The sequence below is a fragment of the Misgurnus anguillicaudatus genome, chromosome 21, assembly GCF_027580225.2.
Source record: "Misgurnus anguillicaudatus chromosome 21, ASM2758022v2, whole genome shotgun sequence".
Lineage (NCBI taxonomy): Eukaryota > Metazoa > Chordata > Actinopteri > Cypriniformes > Cobitidae > Misgurnus > Misgurnus anguillicaudatus.
In genome coordinates, this window is record NC_073357.2 from 26808294 (window position 1) to 26823256 (window position 14963).

Genomic DNA, 14963 nt, shown 5'->3' on the forward strand with positions numbered 1-14963 from the left:
TTTCCTTTTCAAGATAATGGAAAATAGGTACTTAACTGCTGGAGCTTTCTGCTCCAGGACGTCTCGGCCAAAAAAGCAGATGCCTCTGGATCTCAAGGGACAAAAATGTTCAGGGTCAACAGGGGTTAACCTTATTTTGAAACTAGATTGCCTTAAAGTGAAGATTTGTGTTTTTCCTGTGTTGTTTTAATAGGAGGAGAGCCAATGTGAAGTTTCCTAAATGTTTTTTTAAACTTTGCATTTTTACACTGACCTCACATTGGTTTTGCACTTTATGTGGAAAGTAAGTACAGTGATGACATGTCAAGGTATTGGGTTTGAGATCAGTGCGAAGAATGGAGAGCTCTAATGATGCATGTATTAAGAATTCCTCGCTGGTAAATTGTGTTAATTCATGCCTGAAGAAAGAAGGCAAGTTTATAAGTGGTAGAAATTGTGTGATCTGGTAAAGTAACTGTCATAAATAGACACTCGTGCATTCAATTGGCGTGTGCGTGACCATAAGTCGGCTTGTTAGGAATCGTGTTTGCGTGTGTTGACTGTAAACTGGCTGCCACCAGCAGGTGGGGTTGACAGATGGAAGTCTGTACATGAACTCCATGAACTTTTCCCATCTCTCTGCTTTTATACTTCTCTTTTTACCCAATCCCCTGCCAATTATATTACATCTCACTATGTTGACGACGTACCTGGTTATAAATGCAGATTTATAGTAAGTGTGCTGTGTAAAATGGTTACCGCATGCTGAACAGCCCTCTTTCATTCTGATTCCCGTCTAGTGAATGACCTATGAGAGTCACACTGGATCAGAGGATTGCAGTGGTTATTCTGTCCTCTATTTCCCCCTCATTTTTATTTCTTTCACACATGAAAGTCGACTTCTACACTTAAAAATCTCATAAGAACTGCTTTATGGTTCTTTTTCTGTCACCTCTAACAGCAGTTCATTTTCCCTGCCTGTGTCTTTAAGTGTGAACTTATTGCCTTTGCCGTGTGTGTGTGTGTGTGTGTGAGAGAGAGAGAGAGAGAGAAAGATAGCCAGTTTTAAAGTCTGTGTGAATCTTTGGATATTATCTACATCTTGATATAGACATATATTGTTCCTCCCTAATGCTGGATATGAACAAGGGCTGCATGTAAACTTTTGATTGGTCGCTTAAACCCCTCGTGTCAGGTCAAAAACATCTTTGGCTCATTTCTTCAAAGGCATTTCCGCTTGCGACAGTAAAAACAAAGATGAGCTAAGTTGATGAGTGATATTTAACCCAAGCTGCAACAAAAGTCTACACCCACCTAAAGGATTATTGGGAACACCTGTTCAATTTCTCATTAATGCAATTATCTAATCAATCAATCACATGGCAGTATCTTCAATGCGTTTAGGGGTGTGGTCCTGGTCAAGACAATCTCCTGAACTCCAAACAGAATGTCAGAATGGGAAAGAAAGGTGATTTAAGCAATTTTGAGCGTGGCATGGTTGTTGATGCCAGACGGGCCGGTCTGAGTATTTCACAAGCTGCTCAGTTACTGGGATTTTCACGAACAACCATTTCTAGAGTTTACAAAGAATGGTGTGAAAGAAAGAAGAAAAACATACAGTATACGGCAGTCCTGTGGGCGAAAATGCCTTGTTGATGCTAGAGGTCAGAGGAGAATGGGCCGACTGATTCAAGCTGATAGACGAGCAACTTTCACTGAAATAACCACTCGTTACAACCGAGATATGCAGCAAAGCATTTGTGAAGCCACAACACGCACAACCTTGAGGCGGATGGGCTACAACAGCAAAAGACCCCACCGGGCACCACTCATCTCCACTACAAATAGGAAAAAGAGGCTACAATTTGCACAAGCTCACCAAAACATTTGAAGACTGGAAAAATGTTGCCTGGTCTGATGAGTCTCGATTTCTGTTGAGACATTCAGATAGTAGAGGCAGAATTTGGCGTAAACAGAATGGTAACATGGATTCATCATGCCTTGTTACCACTGTGCAGGCTGGTGGTGGTGGTGTATTAGTGTGGGAGATGTTTTCTTAGCACACTTCATGCCTTTTAGCACACGTTTAAATGCCACGGCCTACCTGAGCATTGTTTCTGACCATGTCCATCCCTTTATGGCCACCATGTATTCATCCTCTGATGGCTACTTCCAGCAGGATAATGCACCATGTCACAAAGCTTGAATCATTTCAAATTGGTTTCTTGAACATGACAATGAGTTCACTGTACTAAAATGGCTCCCACAGTCACCAGATCTCAACCCAATAGAGCATCTTTGGGATGTGGTGGAACAGGAGCTTCGTGTCCTGGATGTGCATCCCACAAATCTCCATCAACTTCAAGATGCTATCCTATCAGTATGGGCCAACATTTCTAAAGAATGCTTTCAGCACCTTGTTGAATCAATGCCACGTAGAATTAAGGCAGTTCTGAAGGCAAAAGGGGGTCAAACACAGTATTAGTATGGTGTTCCTAATAATCCTTTAGGTGAGTGTATTTCTCTCCATCACTGCTGATGCTTCTTTGGCTTTGCCTTGATACGGTGTAAACACCATGACATGCCCGGTGTAGACATTGCCTACTAGCGATTCGCATGTGTAAGTGCACCTTGACGCGAGCAATGACGCAGAAGTATGAATGAAAACTGACGGCATCGAGGCTACGCCTTAGGTCCTACGCAGAAATAATGAGGGCCTTTAGGTGCAAACGTGGGTATCACCCCTGTGACAGATAAGAACCATTTTTTCTGTTAGTGTAAATGAAAAAAATTTGGTGTTTGGGTAAATTCTTCCTTTAGGATTTGGCTAGACAGTATAGTGGGTTTGGGTTTTTAAGGGATCATTTACAACATCTAGTACCAGGATGTGACAAATGAAATAGTTCTTTTCAATCACAGCGGTCTAGACTTGATTTACTGTATGTCAGCAAGTGCATTATAAAGATTGTTTCTTGGCAGAATCCCTAGCTCTGACCTAAACATCCGATGACTCCAAACTTAAGACAGACACTCATTTGGTGTTTTTGAATTTGGTGGGTCATTTGATGTTTGTCTCACGGAGGAAGAGGGCTTTCTTTAACTGTGTAACTTTTAGTGGGTTTCAGCTTCGCAGGCAATCTTTTGCCACAATGCTACAAAGCTTACCAACTGCACGACATCATATTTGAAGAGGTTTTCCTTTTCACAATGCATTTAAGTTGACCACATTTTCAAATTCAGAACAACAGGAAAAGGTTGACATCCATATAAACATCCAGAGAACATTTTTGTGGCAAAAAACAGGAGATTGTGGTAAACTGATGGTAGCATAAATGGATGCTCTCATTTCAGGACAGTGGTGTCATTTAGAAAATAGTTTATAAGGCTCATCTGTTAGACGCTGTGGTTTCCAGCTTGATTTGAATTATGCCTTCTTGCCATAATCTTAATACAACACAATTACTGTAGGTAAAGGCACAGTCGATATCTGTACTGTACTGTAGTGTACTGTACAAAAGTTTTATTGTGTTTCTGATTGCAAGCGTTTGTTTGTGTTTTTCTTAACATCTGAATCGTATCTACATTCCATTTTCTGACATGCAATTCCTCTTTTGCAATGTTCTGAAGATTCTTTTACACAAATCTCAACATTGCGTGATGAAATTTTTGTTCTCTGTGCAACTAAAACAAGACTTGAGGATTGAAATCGTTCTGTATTATTCAAGTTGTGTCCTCATTCACTTTCATTCTGGAAAAACTTAGCCTAGTTATCAATTAATGTTATACAATTATTTACAAGCACAGATTTATTTCCTGTTTCCTATTAAAATGGGCATTTTGTACATTGTAACAAAAGATTAATTGTTAAAGTGCACCTATTTCTTTGCTAATAAACAACATTATTTTGTGTATTTGGTATAATGCAATGTGTTTGTGTGGTTTATGGTTCAAAAACACATTATTTTGCAAATAACGTAAATCTTTTTAGCTCCAGATTTCCCTCTTTTCCTGAAATGCACTGATTTTGTACAAAACTCAATGATTTGAAAAGCACTGTGTCCCTGATTGGCCAACTAAACTGTACGTTGTGATTGGCCTGAACATCTCTGATGTGGAAATGTAACGCTCCTTACCACGTTTGAAAGATTCGGTCACAATGCAATGCTAACAGGAGTTAACTTACAGGCTGTGAGTCAAAGCGGGAGAAATTACGATAATGTCGGTCTTGTCTTCGTCAACAGGCCCAGGAAGTAAACTGTTGCCTACAATCCGTGTGTTTGTTGTTGTCCCAGAAAAGAGATTTATGTTGGAAACGATTCACGTATGATCGCATTGTTTAATTTGGGGTTTGTAATTTTGCATATCATTAACATGTACTGATACACACTTACACACCAAACAAAACAAAAACGTTGTAAAATCGCGAATCGCACCATAGTTGCTCTTTAAAAACGTAAAAATGTGCACTGTAAAAGGATATCAAATAACGTATATAACATATATCTTTATGTTACTTAACTTGTTTTTATTAATTTCCCGCCAGCGTTTTTTAAAAAGTTGCCAGCCAGCACCTGCATTTTTCATGATTTTCACAAAAGTTATAAACATACAATATATCAAATAAAAAAACAGACCCTCTGCTTTCAAACAAAAAAAAGTTTCATCCTAACTTCTCTTTTTATCACCTCTCAAATATGGGTAGGTTTCTTTTAAAAACACAAAATTTTGAGCAAAAAGCTGAAATATTTGCATTTTTGTGAAGGACTTTTAATAGAGATCAGATTCAAAGCAATCCTCAATACTTACACGGACATATAGCTGTTTGCTCTAGGGCGATACTTCCAGGTTTTAGAAGTTGCAGACCTGGTGGAAAATAGCGGTATTGCGGAATGCCGGAAATAGCGTTTTCTCTTAATTGACATGTTAACTCGTCAATGGCGGTGACAGAGTTAAGTTATTTAAACTTATCACAAGTTGTCAGGGTCCTGCCTAGGAGTCTTGTGTTGTATTTGATCGTGGTGGCAGGGTTCTGGCAGTCCCAGGCTTTATGTGGAGGCTCATGTCTTGTTTATTGTGTCATGTGCCTCCGGTGTCTTGTCTCTTGTCCCCGCCCCCTCGTGTTCCTGCTAATTGTTAATTATTACTTATTCCCATCAGCTGTTCCCTCCTCTGTATCTTGTTTGGATTAATTATTTAGGCTATGTCCACACAAACACGAAACCACTGAAACCGACTGAAAGCAGTGTAGTATATATGCCGGACCAGTATGGGGTGCTGTACTTCTGCCACAGATATACACTATACACGGAGAAGAAGACTTTGAGCATGCGCATAACCAACGTATGGTGTTTTCCATTATCGCTTGTTGGTCACCACAATTGCATCGAAGCAATAGATTTTGCTGTAATAAAGCTAGTAGGCCGCACGTAGTCCGCCGTTATTGTTGTTGCTGTTACGTGTGACGCTTCCAACATGTGATGTGATGACGTTTTCGCTTCACAAAATATACGGATTGGCTGTACAGACGAAACCGCAAGGGTGTCGGTTTCAGATTTATCCACTTTAGGACCCGGTTTCAAAAAATAGCGGATTCAGTCTCCCAAAACGCCGGATCTGTGTGGATGAAACGCCAATACGATAACAAATTTATGCATATACAGTGATACGCGTCTCCGTGTGGACAGCCCCTTAACGTGACCGTGTCCTTAGTTCTGTGCAGGTTCATTTTGTATTGTCCGTGTGATCTAGTTGTATGTATTCCAGTCAAGTATCTAGTAGAGTTTTTAAAGTCTAGTGTTTTGTGTGTGTCTATACTGTTTGCCCCCACGTGGGCCTTTGTTTTGTGTCTGTTAATAAAGTGTTTTCAGTTCACCTCTGACATTGTCTGCATTTGGGTTCTCTCCTGCAAATCCCTGACACAAGTCAAAACTTAAATAGTAGGTTGAATTGACTTGTATAACCAAGTAATTTTTTGAGTTAACTAATATTGTTAACTAATATTTTTAAGTTAATTAATAAAAACAATGTACACAAATTTTAAGGCAGCACCAACACTAAAATTTTTAAGTTGAAACAACAAATCTTTTCTTTACAGTATATAAAAAAGAGTTGACACTTTTTTTAACAAGCCACTGTCAAACCCAATTGCAAGTTTAGGGGGACATTTTCATTCTAGTAAGCGTTTTATACACTGTCATTTATACACTCCCTTTAATATATTAAAGTATTATGAACTTGGCCTTAAGCTTTAGAGTTACTCATCACTGACTTGTAAAACCAGGTTGATTATACTTACCAATTTAAAGCAGCAACAAAAGATTTTTACAGTGTAGGACAAAAAGCTTGTATATCCATGTCATGGGTAATCAAGTTTTCCTGGAAGAGACAGACAAATTTGGGTAAGGCTGCTGTGAAGGAGACACTTGCTACAAAAGGTTGCAACTGTCGGGAAATGCACGTTGCTTCAGTTGGGTTTGGCTTATACAACTATACTAGACACTCAAAATAAGCTCATCATTTCACATGGACACTCAACTGTCTGACATGCTAAATACACACCCCTATAAAACCCTTCTTAGTACACGCTGTCTTTTGGCTTCCATGTGTCTTTTACTGTGGACTATAATGTGTCACATGTTTTGTCTTGTGCAGCTACTTCATCTCTCTTTCTCTTCTTTTATTGTGGCTTTCTGTCAAGAAGGAGCTTTTTAACTTATTACCTCAGGGTTTTAAGACATGCATCAGGCTAACAGCAACGAAAGACAGCTCATGAAAGGCTTGCTTATCCTGACACGTGTATAACCTGATATTTAACAGAACTCACCAGCAAAACATTTACCATTAATCACAACTGCAGTAATGTTCTCATATTGACTGTTGACTTTGGAATATTTAAAGAAGAGTCTGTCATAGTCATTACAGAATAACATTCTCATATTTCACACACTGATATGAAGCACTAAACTGGTTTATCATTGCTTGTCTGGGTAATTGTATAGTTGCATGGGCTTGTTACAGCTTTAACTTCTGTGTGAGAAAAGTTGCTTTGCTACAAGACACTTTCACACAAAGCCTTCGATAGTTTTAAGTGTTATGTAATTTGCTTTGATTAGTGTAGTTTTAAGTGACAGGTCATTCAAAAATAATTTTATAAAACGGCCCGTTCCGGTTCTTCATTCTGATTGGTTGAAACGCTTTCTAAGCCGTGATCAAATACCCCAGTAACCCCATGGTTCTGACCGCATTACGTGGCCAACAGCCAATCACAGTGGCCACTACACATGCTCCGGTCTTCCATAAATGTAATTGGCTGGCTCTGCCTAGGTTATTTGCGTAAGGCGATCTGATTGGCTGACGGACGCATTGCCCCTTGAAAAGTTGAGAAATGTTCAACTTCACGGCACTGACGTCACCCATTAAAAGTGAATGATAAGCTTTAACGCTTACGCCCCGTGTGAATTCACCGTGAGCGTTAACGCTTATGCCCGTGTGAATGTACCGTAACATCACATCCGTATTTCCGCTATTATCCACTAGATGGCGATTTCACCCAACTTAAACACTGACGCATTCACTTAACACTAAAAACACCGTCAAGTTTTGATCATGGCTCTGAATCTGATCTCTTACAAAAGTTCTTCACAAAAATTCAATTATCTTAGCATTTGGCAAAAAATTTGAGAGGTGATAAGAGAACAAATGAAGGTAGGATGAAACAGTTTTTTTTGTTGTTGTTTGAAAGCAGAGGGTCTGTTCTTTCATTTGATATATTTTATGTTTATTTAAAGAAGAAAATTTTTCTTGAAGGCATTAAACTAAAATTGGGTGGCAAACTCTGACTGGGAAAGAGTTAAGCATGCTTCCAAGCATATTTGATCATCACTTCAACAGTTGCGCTTTGTTGCACTTGATTCTGAGGAACTACTTTGTTTGGCGGAAGAGTAATATTTGTACTAATATAATTACAACTTATTTGTGTTTTATTTGATGAAATCCTGCTAACGTTATGCATATGAAGTAACCGTCTTATAAAAGCAATAAGCCCCGCAAAGCAGTGGTGTTACAGTGCATTTTATAACAACTAAGGGGGTTTTAGGCACTTCGCGTCGTGCCTAACAACGCCCCATAGCTGTTATAAAATGGACTGGTAACTTAATGCTTCTTGTTATTCCGAACCAAAATTACTTTCTTCCATAGAATGCGAGTAAAAGTTTAGAAGAATTGTAGATTCTGATTTTTTCTATACAGTCACTTGCCACCAGCCATACAGCCCTAAAGACATACAGGTTTGAAATGACATAATAAGTAACTAATAAAGTAAAGTAACTAAACGTAATTTTCCTTTTTTTTGTAACTTTGTAACTTCTATTTGCCTTGCCTTGCCTATTTAACAAATAATGCAATTATGTTGAATTTGGCAACATAAGTTATCTATCTATTAGGGGTGTCACGATTCTCCAAATCCTCGATTCGGTTACATTTTCGATTCTGATGTCACGATTCAATTCGATTCTCGATTTTTAAGACAAAAAATTATATGCCTTTATTATTATTATTATAATTATTATAGTTTCACATTAACATGCACATTGCGTGCTTTTCCTCGCATGGGGGTTTGTGGGCTTTACTCTACGCGAGAGAGCTTGTAGAGAGAGAATTCCTTCTTGCACGCAGATAGACTTAGTGCGCGCGTCTTGGACTCCTATTATCTGAAATAAAACCGGTGCGTCATAAGCAGCTGCGCTTCTCTCTGTCTCAGGTGCACGCGCTCTCGCATCTGTCCAAAGTCTAAACATAAACTAAAGTAATAATCCTTACGTATTTGTGCAGTTTCATGCGTTTCATGCGAGCTGAGGCAAACTATACCTTTTGTTTAAAATATAACCCGCTGCATCTTGGCGGCTCTCTCTCGTGCACGTGCAGAGAGCTGCGCTCTGTCCGAACTCCGAAGGCAGATCACTACGTAGTAATCCTGTTTATGATATGCATTTCAAGGAATAGCAATACATCCCTGGTGTTTAAAATATTAATCGCGTTCCGCTGGATGGATGTTTTTAAAGGCACTTCTGAGAGTTTATTTTCCCCCGCTTGGCAAGCCGACCGGACGTGAAATGGGGGCGTGGCAGCATCGACGATCCCATTTTTTAATTCGAAGTTCGAGGTTGTGATTTAATTTCGATCGATTTCGATTGAAAATCGAAATCGTGACACCCTTACTATCTATTGGTTTTCATTCAACCAATTTATTTTGCATAATATTAATTTATAATCAGCAACGTCTGAAAGAATTTATTTGCAAGCAATTCAACTTTCCATTGAAGCCACCCATCTCAATGACTTCATCAGCTATTGGATGCCGGGGAATTCCAGCCATCAGACAAATTGGACGAATAGCAAAACGTCTTCAGTAGACACAGTAAAAACATCAGTACATTTGTGTTAAGGTACGGAAATTTAATAACCAGTTGTTTGACATTTTTCCCAGCGTTTTTTTTTTTATTACTGTATTTTGTGAAAGGAAACCAATCATCCCTCCCGTTCGCCAGGTCCTCCCTCTTACTAACTTATTCCATCCCTCCATCTGTACGTCTGTTTCTCTCACTTGAGCACAGATGCACATTTTTTTTAAATTGTCTGTCTCTTTGGTTGTCTTCCTGTCTTGCATTCTTTTCCTCCATCTGTCTGTTTACGTCTCTCTTCCTGTCTCAGTTTCGCTGTCAGGCTTTCTTTGGGTGTTCTTTTCACATGCATGTTTGTTCGCTTCTCTTTCAGTCTGTATTTTTGCTCTCTGCCCGTCTTTTGGCCCAGTGTTTCAGAAACAGTGGTCACCCATCAGTAGCAGATTTGAAATCCCATCAGAACAGTGCTGTCACTGTTTCAGAAGCAGCTGGGTGTTATTTACATAAAGACTGGCCTTCCTGTTGACAACCAAAATTAAATATTACAAATGACGCCAAGGAATCAGCATGAAAGGCTACTGTACAATGAAACATAATTCACAGTACTCTCACGTATTAAACTTTACGTAAGCTGTGTACAAAACAGTGGTTGTCTGACTTGAGCTCATCAGCCTAATGAAGGACAGAAGCCAATCCTCTAACATCTTCTGTTAAGGGCAGGTAACTGTAACGTGGTGGGACTTGGTCAAGTTGAGTAAGTAAGAGATGAATAGAGTGTGGCTGGTTTTGAAATGATGTAAGTAGTAACACTTTGGACTTTCAAACATATTGCAGGCCCCATAGGAATTATGTTATCTTAATTCAATCTCAAACTGCCCTTGTATTCTGAGACATTATGGTCCAAACAAAGTTTCCCTCCACTTTGACTAAATTAAGACGTCTTGCTGACTGTCTGGAGAAGCTGTTGATAAAGTAAACATTGATAAAGGTTCTCCCTCCCCAAGTGAATGTCTTTGATATTTTACATGAGCTTATGTAGGGAGGTTCTCTGTATTTTAGCCAGTAAAAACACAGCAGTCAAGTCTTCTAAATAAACCTTAAATAAGCCTGATAAATACTTTTGGAATGTTATGAATTGTGTGTAAACCTCCAAAATGTACTGTGTGCAATGGAGAGTTAGCAGTGTTATCTGATGCAGAATCTTATCGCAAGTGTTTCTGTCTAGTGTTTGTCATGTCCATTGGGCTAACTCCCTTTACCAAGGAATTACATTTACAAAGGGTGTTTACTGTCGTATCACATGCATAAACAACACATCTATTGAACAAACACTTGAAATTATTAATTATTACAGTTGGTACCTCAAACAGGATTTGAGGAATACAATTTTTTAAAATTTTGACGCGTTTCAGTTTCGCGTCTGCATTCGCGCGTGTAGAGCGAAGTAGACGCGCGGAAAAAGCAAGCATTTGACGCCCCTCAGAGCGATTGTCTGTTAGCATGATGACTGATGTTGATTGTGCATTTATCAAGAGAGTTACCAGTTTGTATTTGGTAACCTTACTATAGACCCCTTAATCGCTCACGTCACTGTTACGTCACCGCTCTAGCTGGAGGCAAAAAATAAGTAGGAACTCATAGCCGGCGCGCTAAAAGTTTGAGTTTTTGACTTTAAAATGTCATCTTGTTGTGTTTTTGGCTGCCAGAAAAGAAGGAACAACACTTTTGGTTCAAAACTAAAGTTTTACCGCATCCCGGCAGACATTCCTTCACAGAAATCAAGACGACAATTGTGGTTGAATGCAATACGGCGTACAGACTAGACGGAGACGATCATAAATAATGCTCGTGTTTGCGGTGCACACTTCATATCAGGTAAAATAATCTATGCATATGTACTGGTGTGTTGGTTTTATCTAGTACAAATCATCAAGTTTCTGTTTTATAGGTGAAAAGTGGTCAACCTTGAGCGCTATTGTTTAGCTTAAATGTTAAACAAACACACAGCGATAGATGTGTATGCCATCGTTTGAATAGTCTCTTAAAATAATCCACATTGCTAATCATAGTTATCCCAGAGATAGGTTACATAAGACAGTAAGCCTAGACAAAATTACCCAAACCACCTGAAAGTAATTCATATGTTGTCTAGGAAATATCTAAAACGTGGTTAAAATCGCAGAAGTTAATTTACAAAAATACCTGTCACGGTCCCGCAGAATCAGTGACTGTACATATTCGGACACTTCCAAAACTGCTTCTGCATCCATGTTTAATAAATCCCTCCTAAAACGTGCTATCTTAAGCTTGTCAACATTGCCTCTGCGGCTCTTTTTGCCTCCAGCTAAGCCCCGCCCACACAAATACGTCACAATGTTTACCAACTGTAAAAGGGTCTATAGGGCAGAGGTTCTCAACTCTGGCCCTCGAGATCCACTTTCCTGCAGAGTTTAGCTCTAACCCTGATCAAACTCACCTGCTTGCAATTTTCTGGTATTTCTGAAGAACTTGATTACCTCGCTCAGGTGTGTTTGATCAGGGCTGGAGCTAAACTCTGCAGGAAAGTGGATCTCGAGGGCCAGAGTTGAGAACCTCTGCTATAGGGGGAAAATAAATGGTACGGGCCGATAAACGTCACGTGACTCAAAAGTGAAATGTGTATTTACAACTTACCAGGTTGCCCAATGTCCTCACTGACACTCTTCCAAGCCAGGTCCTTTTTATTCCTGTCTCTATAGAAATAAGAACGTGTGTCGTATAGCTCCGGGTGAGTGCTCACGGACAATAACGCGGCGCGAAATTCTGTTAAAGTTCAAATTTTTCAACTCGGGCGTCAGTTGCCAATTCGCGTCAAACACAAAATGCACAAAAAGCACCATTCGCGCATACCGCGCCAGGCCCTCAATTTGCACGAACTAGACACGCGAATAGGGCGGAAATGCCTCATCTGTGCCGCGAGACCTCCAGATGCGCGTCAACATGTCTTCACTTTGACTTAACATTGAAATCACTCGTGTTTCACGCCTCTACCGCGGTTGGTGTAAACGCAGCATTACTTTAGCAGGGTTTGCGATAACTTGCAATGAACAGACAGCGCTGTGGAGGAATTTTGGTCAACTCATCTTTGCAGAATTGTTGTAATTCAGCCACATTGGAGGGTTTTAAGGTCATGCCACAGGATTGAGGTCAGGAATTTGACTAGGCCACTCCAAAGTTTTCATTTTGTTTTTCTTTAGCCATTGAGAGGTGAACTTGCTGGTGTGTTTTGGATCATTGTCCTGCTGCAGAACCCAAGTTGGCTTCAGCTTGAAGTCACAAACAGATGGCCGAACATTGTCCTTCAGGATTTTTCGGTTGACACACGCCTTCCAAAAAGTTTCACTTTTGTCTCGTCAGTCCACAGAGTATTTACCCAAAATCTTGGGGATCGTCAAGGCAAAACTGAGACGAGCCTTTATGTTCTTTTTGCTCAGCAACGTTTTTCGTCTTGAACTCCGCCATGCAGGCCATTTTTGCCCAGTCTCTGTCTTATGTGGAGTCATGAACACTGACCTTAACTGAGGCAAGTGAGGCTTGCAGTTCTTAGAATGTTGTTGTGAGGGTCTTTTGTGACCTCTTGGAGCGTCGCTGCGCTCTTGGGGGAATTTTGGTCAGCCGGCCACTCCTGGGAAGGTTAACCACTGTTCCATGTTTTTGCCATTTGTGGTTAATGGCTTTCACTGTGGTTCACTTTAGAAATGGCTTCATAGCCTTTTCCAGACTGATAGATCTCAATTACTTTCTTTCTCATTTGTTCCTGAATTTCTTTGGATCTAAACATGACGTGTAGCTTTTGAGGATCTTTTGGTCTACTTCACTTTATCAGGCAGGTCCTATTTAAGTGATTTCTTGATTCCGAACAAGTATGGCCTGGGTCAGGCTAGGTGTGGCTAGGGAAACTCAACTCAGGTGTGATAAACCACAGTTAAAGGTATTGCGGAGGATTTTCTTTTTCCGGGTGGATCATCAAGACTATTGGTCCTCCTAGTTGTCAATCACGAGTGTTGTGCAATTGCATTTTTTGAAAAGTGGAGAAGGCGGTTCTTTTCTAAAATTCGAGAAAATCCTCCGCTATACCTTTAAGTTATGTTCTACTTGTGTTATCTTTGATTAATTTTTAAATTTGTATGATGATCTGAAATATTAAAGTGTAACAAATATGCAAGAAATCAGGAAGGGTGGCAACACTTTTTCACACCACTGTACATTTACTACTAGAGAATGATATGACATTTCCTTTCTCTCATTTATCCTAGAGCCCAATAATAAAATTCACTAGGCAGTCTAAAAACAACTACAGTTAATAAAGAAAGTAATAAAAACGGCACCACCTAAATCTCTTTCCCCATCCTGCTTTTCTTAGCTTGTCCATCTGGTACATTTAAACCCGAAGCAGTTTCTGGAGGAATGGGTACCTGCCTGCCATGCCCAGACCTTCATCACACATCCAGACCTGGAAGTACAGACGTATCAGACTGTGTGTGCACACAGGGCTACAGACCACACAACAACACATGCCAAGGTACTGATCTGTCTGTTTAAAATCTATAAACATATGTCTGCTCATGTTTATGGGTGTATATGTGCATTTTCCAAATACTGAATATGATAAATTAACTCTTCAAATTTTGTGTTTCTCTCTCACTCGCTCTCTTTGTAGTGGTGGTTTGTCCTGTTCTCACTCCCCCAGAGAATGGTTTCTTCATCCAGAATGTGTGTAATAATCAGTTTAATTCTGCTTGTGGGGTTCGCTGTCTGCCAGGCTTTGACCTGCACGGAGATAAAATCAGACTTTGTCAGCCAGACGGGACCTGGTCAGGAATTGAGCCAAGCTGCAGAGGTAAGAAAGAGAGATAAGAGGTTGAACTATTATGGGTGGGTCACATTAGTGTGAGATGATTCGGTAGCTCAGCATCATGTAAGCATGTTAGTTTCCTTAGTATAAATGTGTTATGCTCTTCAAAAAAATTACGTTAAAATAGCACTTTTTACTACAGTAGAATCATAAAATGGCACAAATTCAAAAGTAGCGCCAGCATTTAACCATGGAAAACTGTTTTGTAAAAATATTTGTACTGCAGATGAACAGATTTAAATATTACAGAAAGTTGTGCCATAATCTTTCTTGTCTATTTTTCTTTATTTCTTTCTAGATTTTTTTCTTCTAATTCCATCTAAGCAGAAAACATATTGGTTTTATTTTCAGTTTATGTTACACAATTGGTAGCTCAAACAGCCTTTAGTCACCCCATATGTTTCATCACCCTCAGAAATGCTAATATACTGCAGCCTGTGAGTGTGTATGTGTGTTATTCAGTGCTCATGATGCCATTTCTCTGCTTGTCAGTCGACAGCCCTGCTGAAACACACACTGAGTTCATTTGTGTTTAGATAGTGAAGTAAACATTTTCACAGTCTTACAAACATTTACATACATTTTTTTGTTTTGCAAATGCTCTAATCTAATGCGAATTAAGAGTGCATTTAAGTTATATACAAGATGAATATGTTTATACTCAAGCACACAAACTATAGGGTAAGGAGAAC

General features: G+C 39.6%; 1 protein-coding gene and 1 long non-coding RNA gene across 3 annotated transcripts in view; one reads left to right on the plus strand and one right to left on the minus strand.

Annotated features, from left to right (window-relative positions):
- svep1 (sushi, von Willebrand factor type A, EGF and pentraxin domain containing 1) overlaps nt 1–14963 on the plus strand; it is a 117166-nt gene that overhangs the window by 35256 nt on the left and 66947 nt on the right. For both annotated transcript variants that reach the window (XM_055199785.2, XM_073859925.1), the window contains exons 4-5: nt 13780–13938; nt 14077–14256. In XM_055199785.2, coding sequence (XP_055055760.2) covers nt 13780–13938; nt 14077–14256 — 339 coding nt within the window. The remainder of the gene's footprint in view (nt 1–13779; nt 13939–14076; nt 14257–14963) is intronic.
- LOC129440438 (uncharacterized) lies at nt 9276–14196 on the minus strand. Its single transcript, XR_008643105.2, has 3 exons — nt 14062–14196; nt 13748–13869; nt 9276–9896 (listed from the first exon to the last, which is right to left on the minus strand). It is a non-coding gene; the product is annotated as an uncharacterized lncRNA (long non-coding RNA).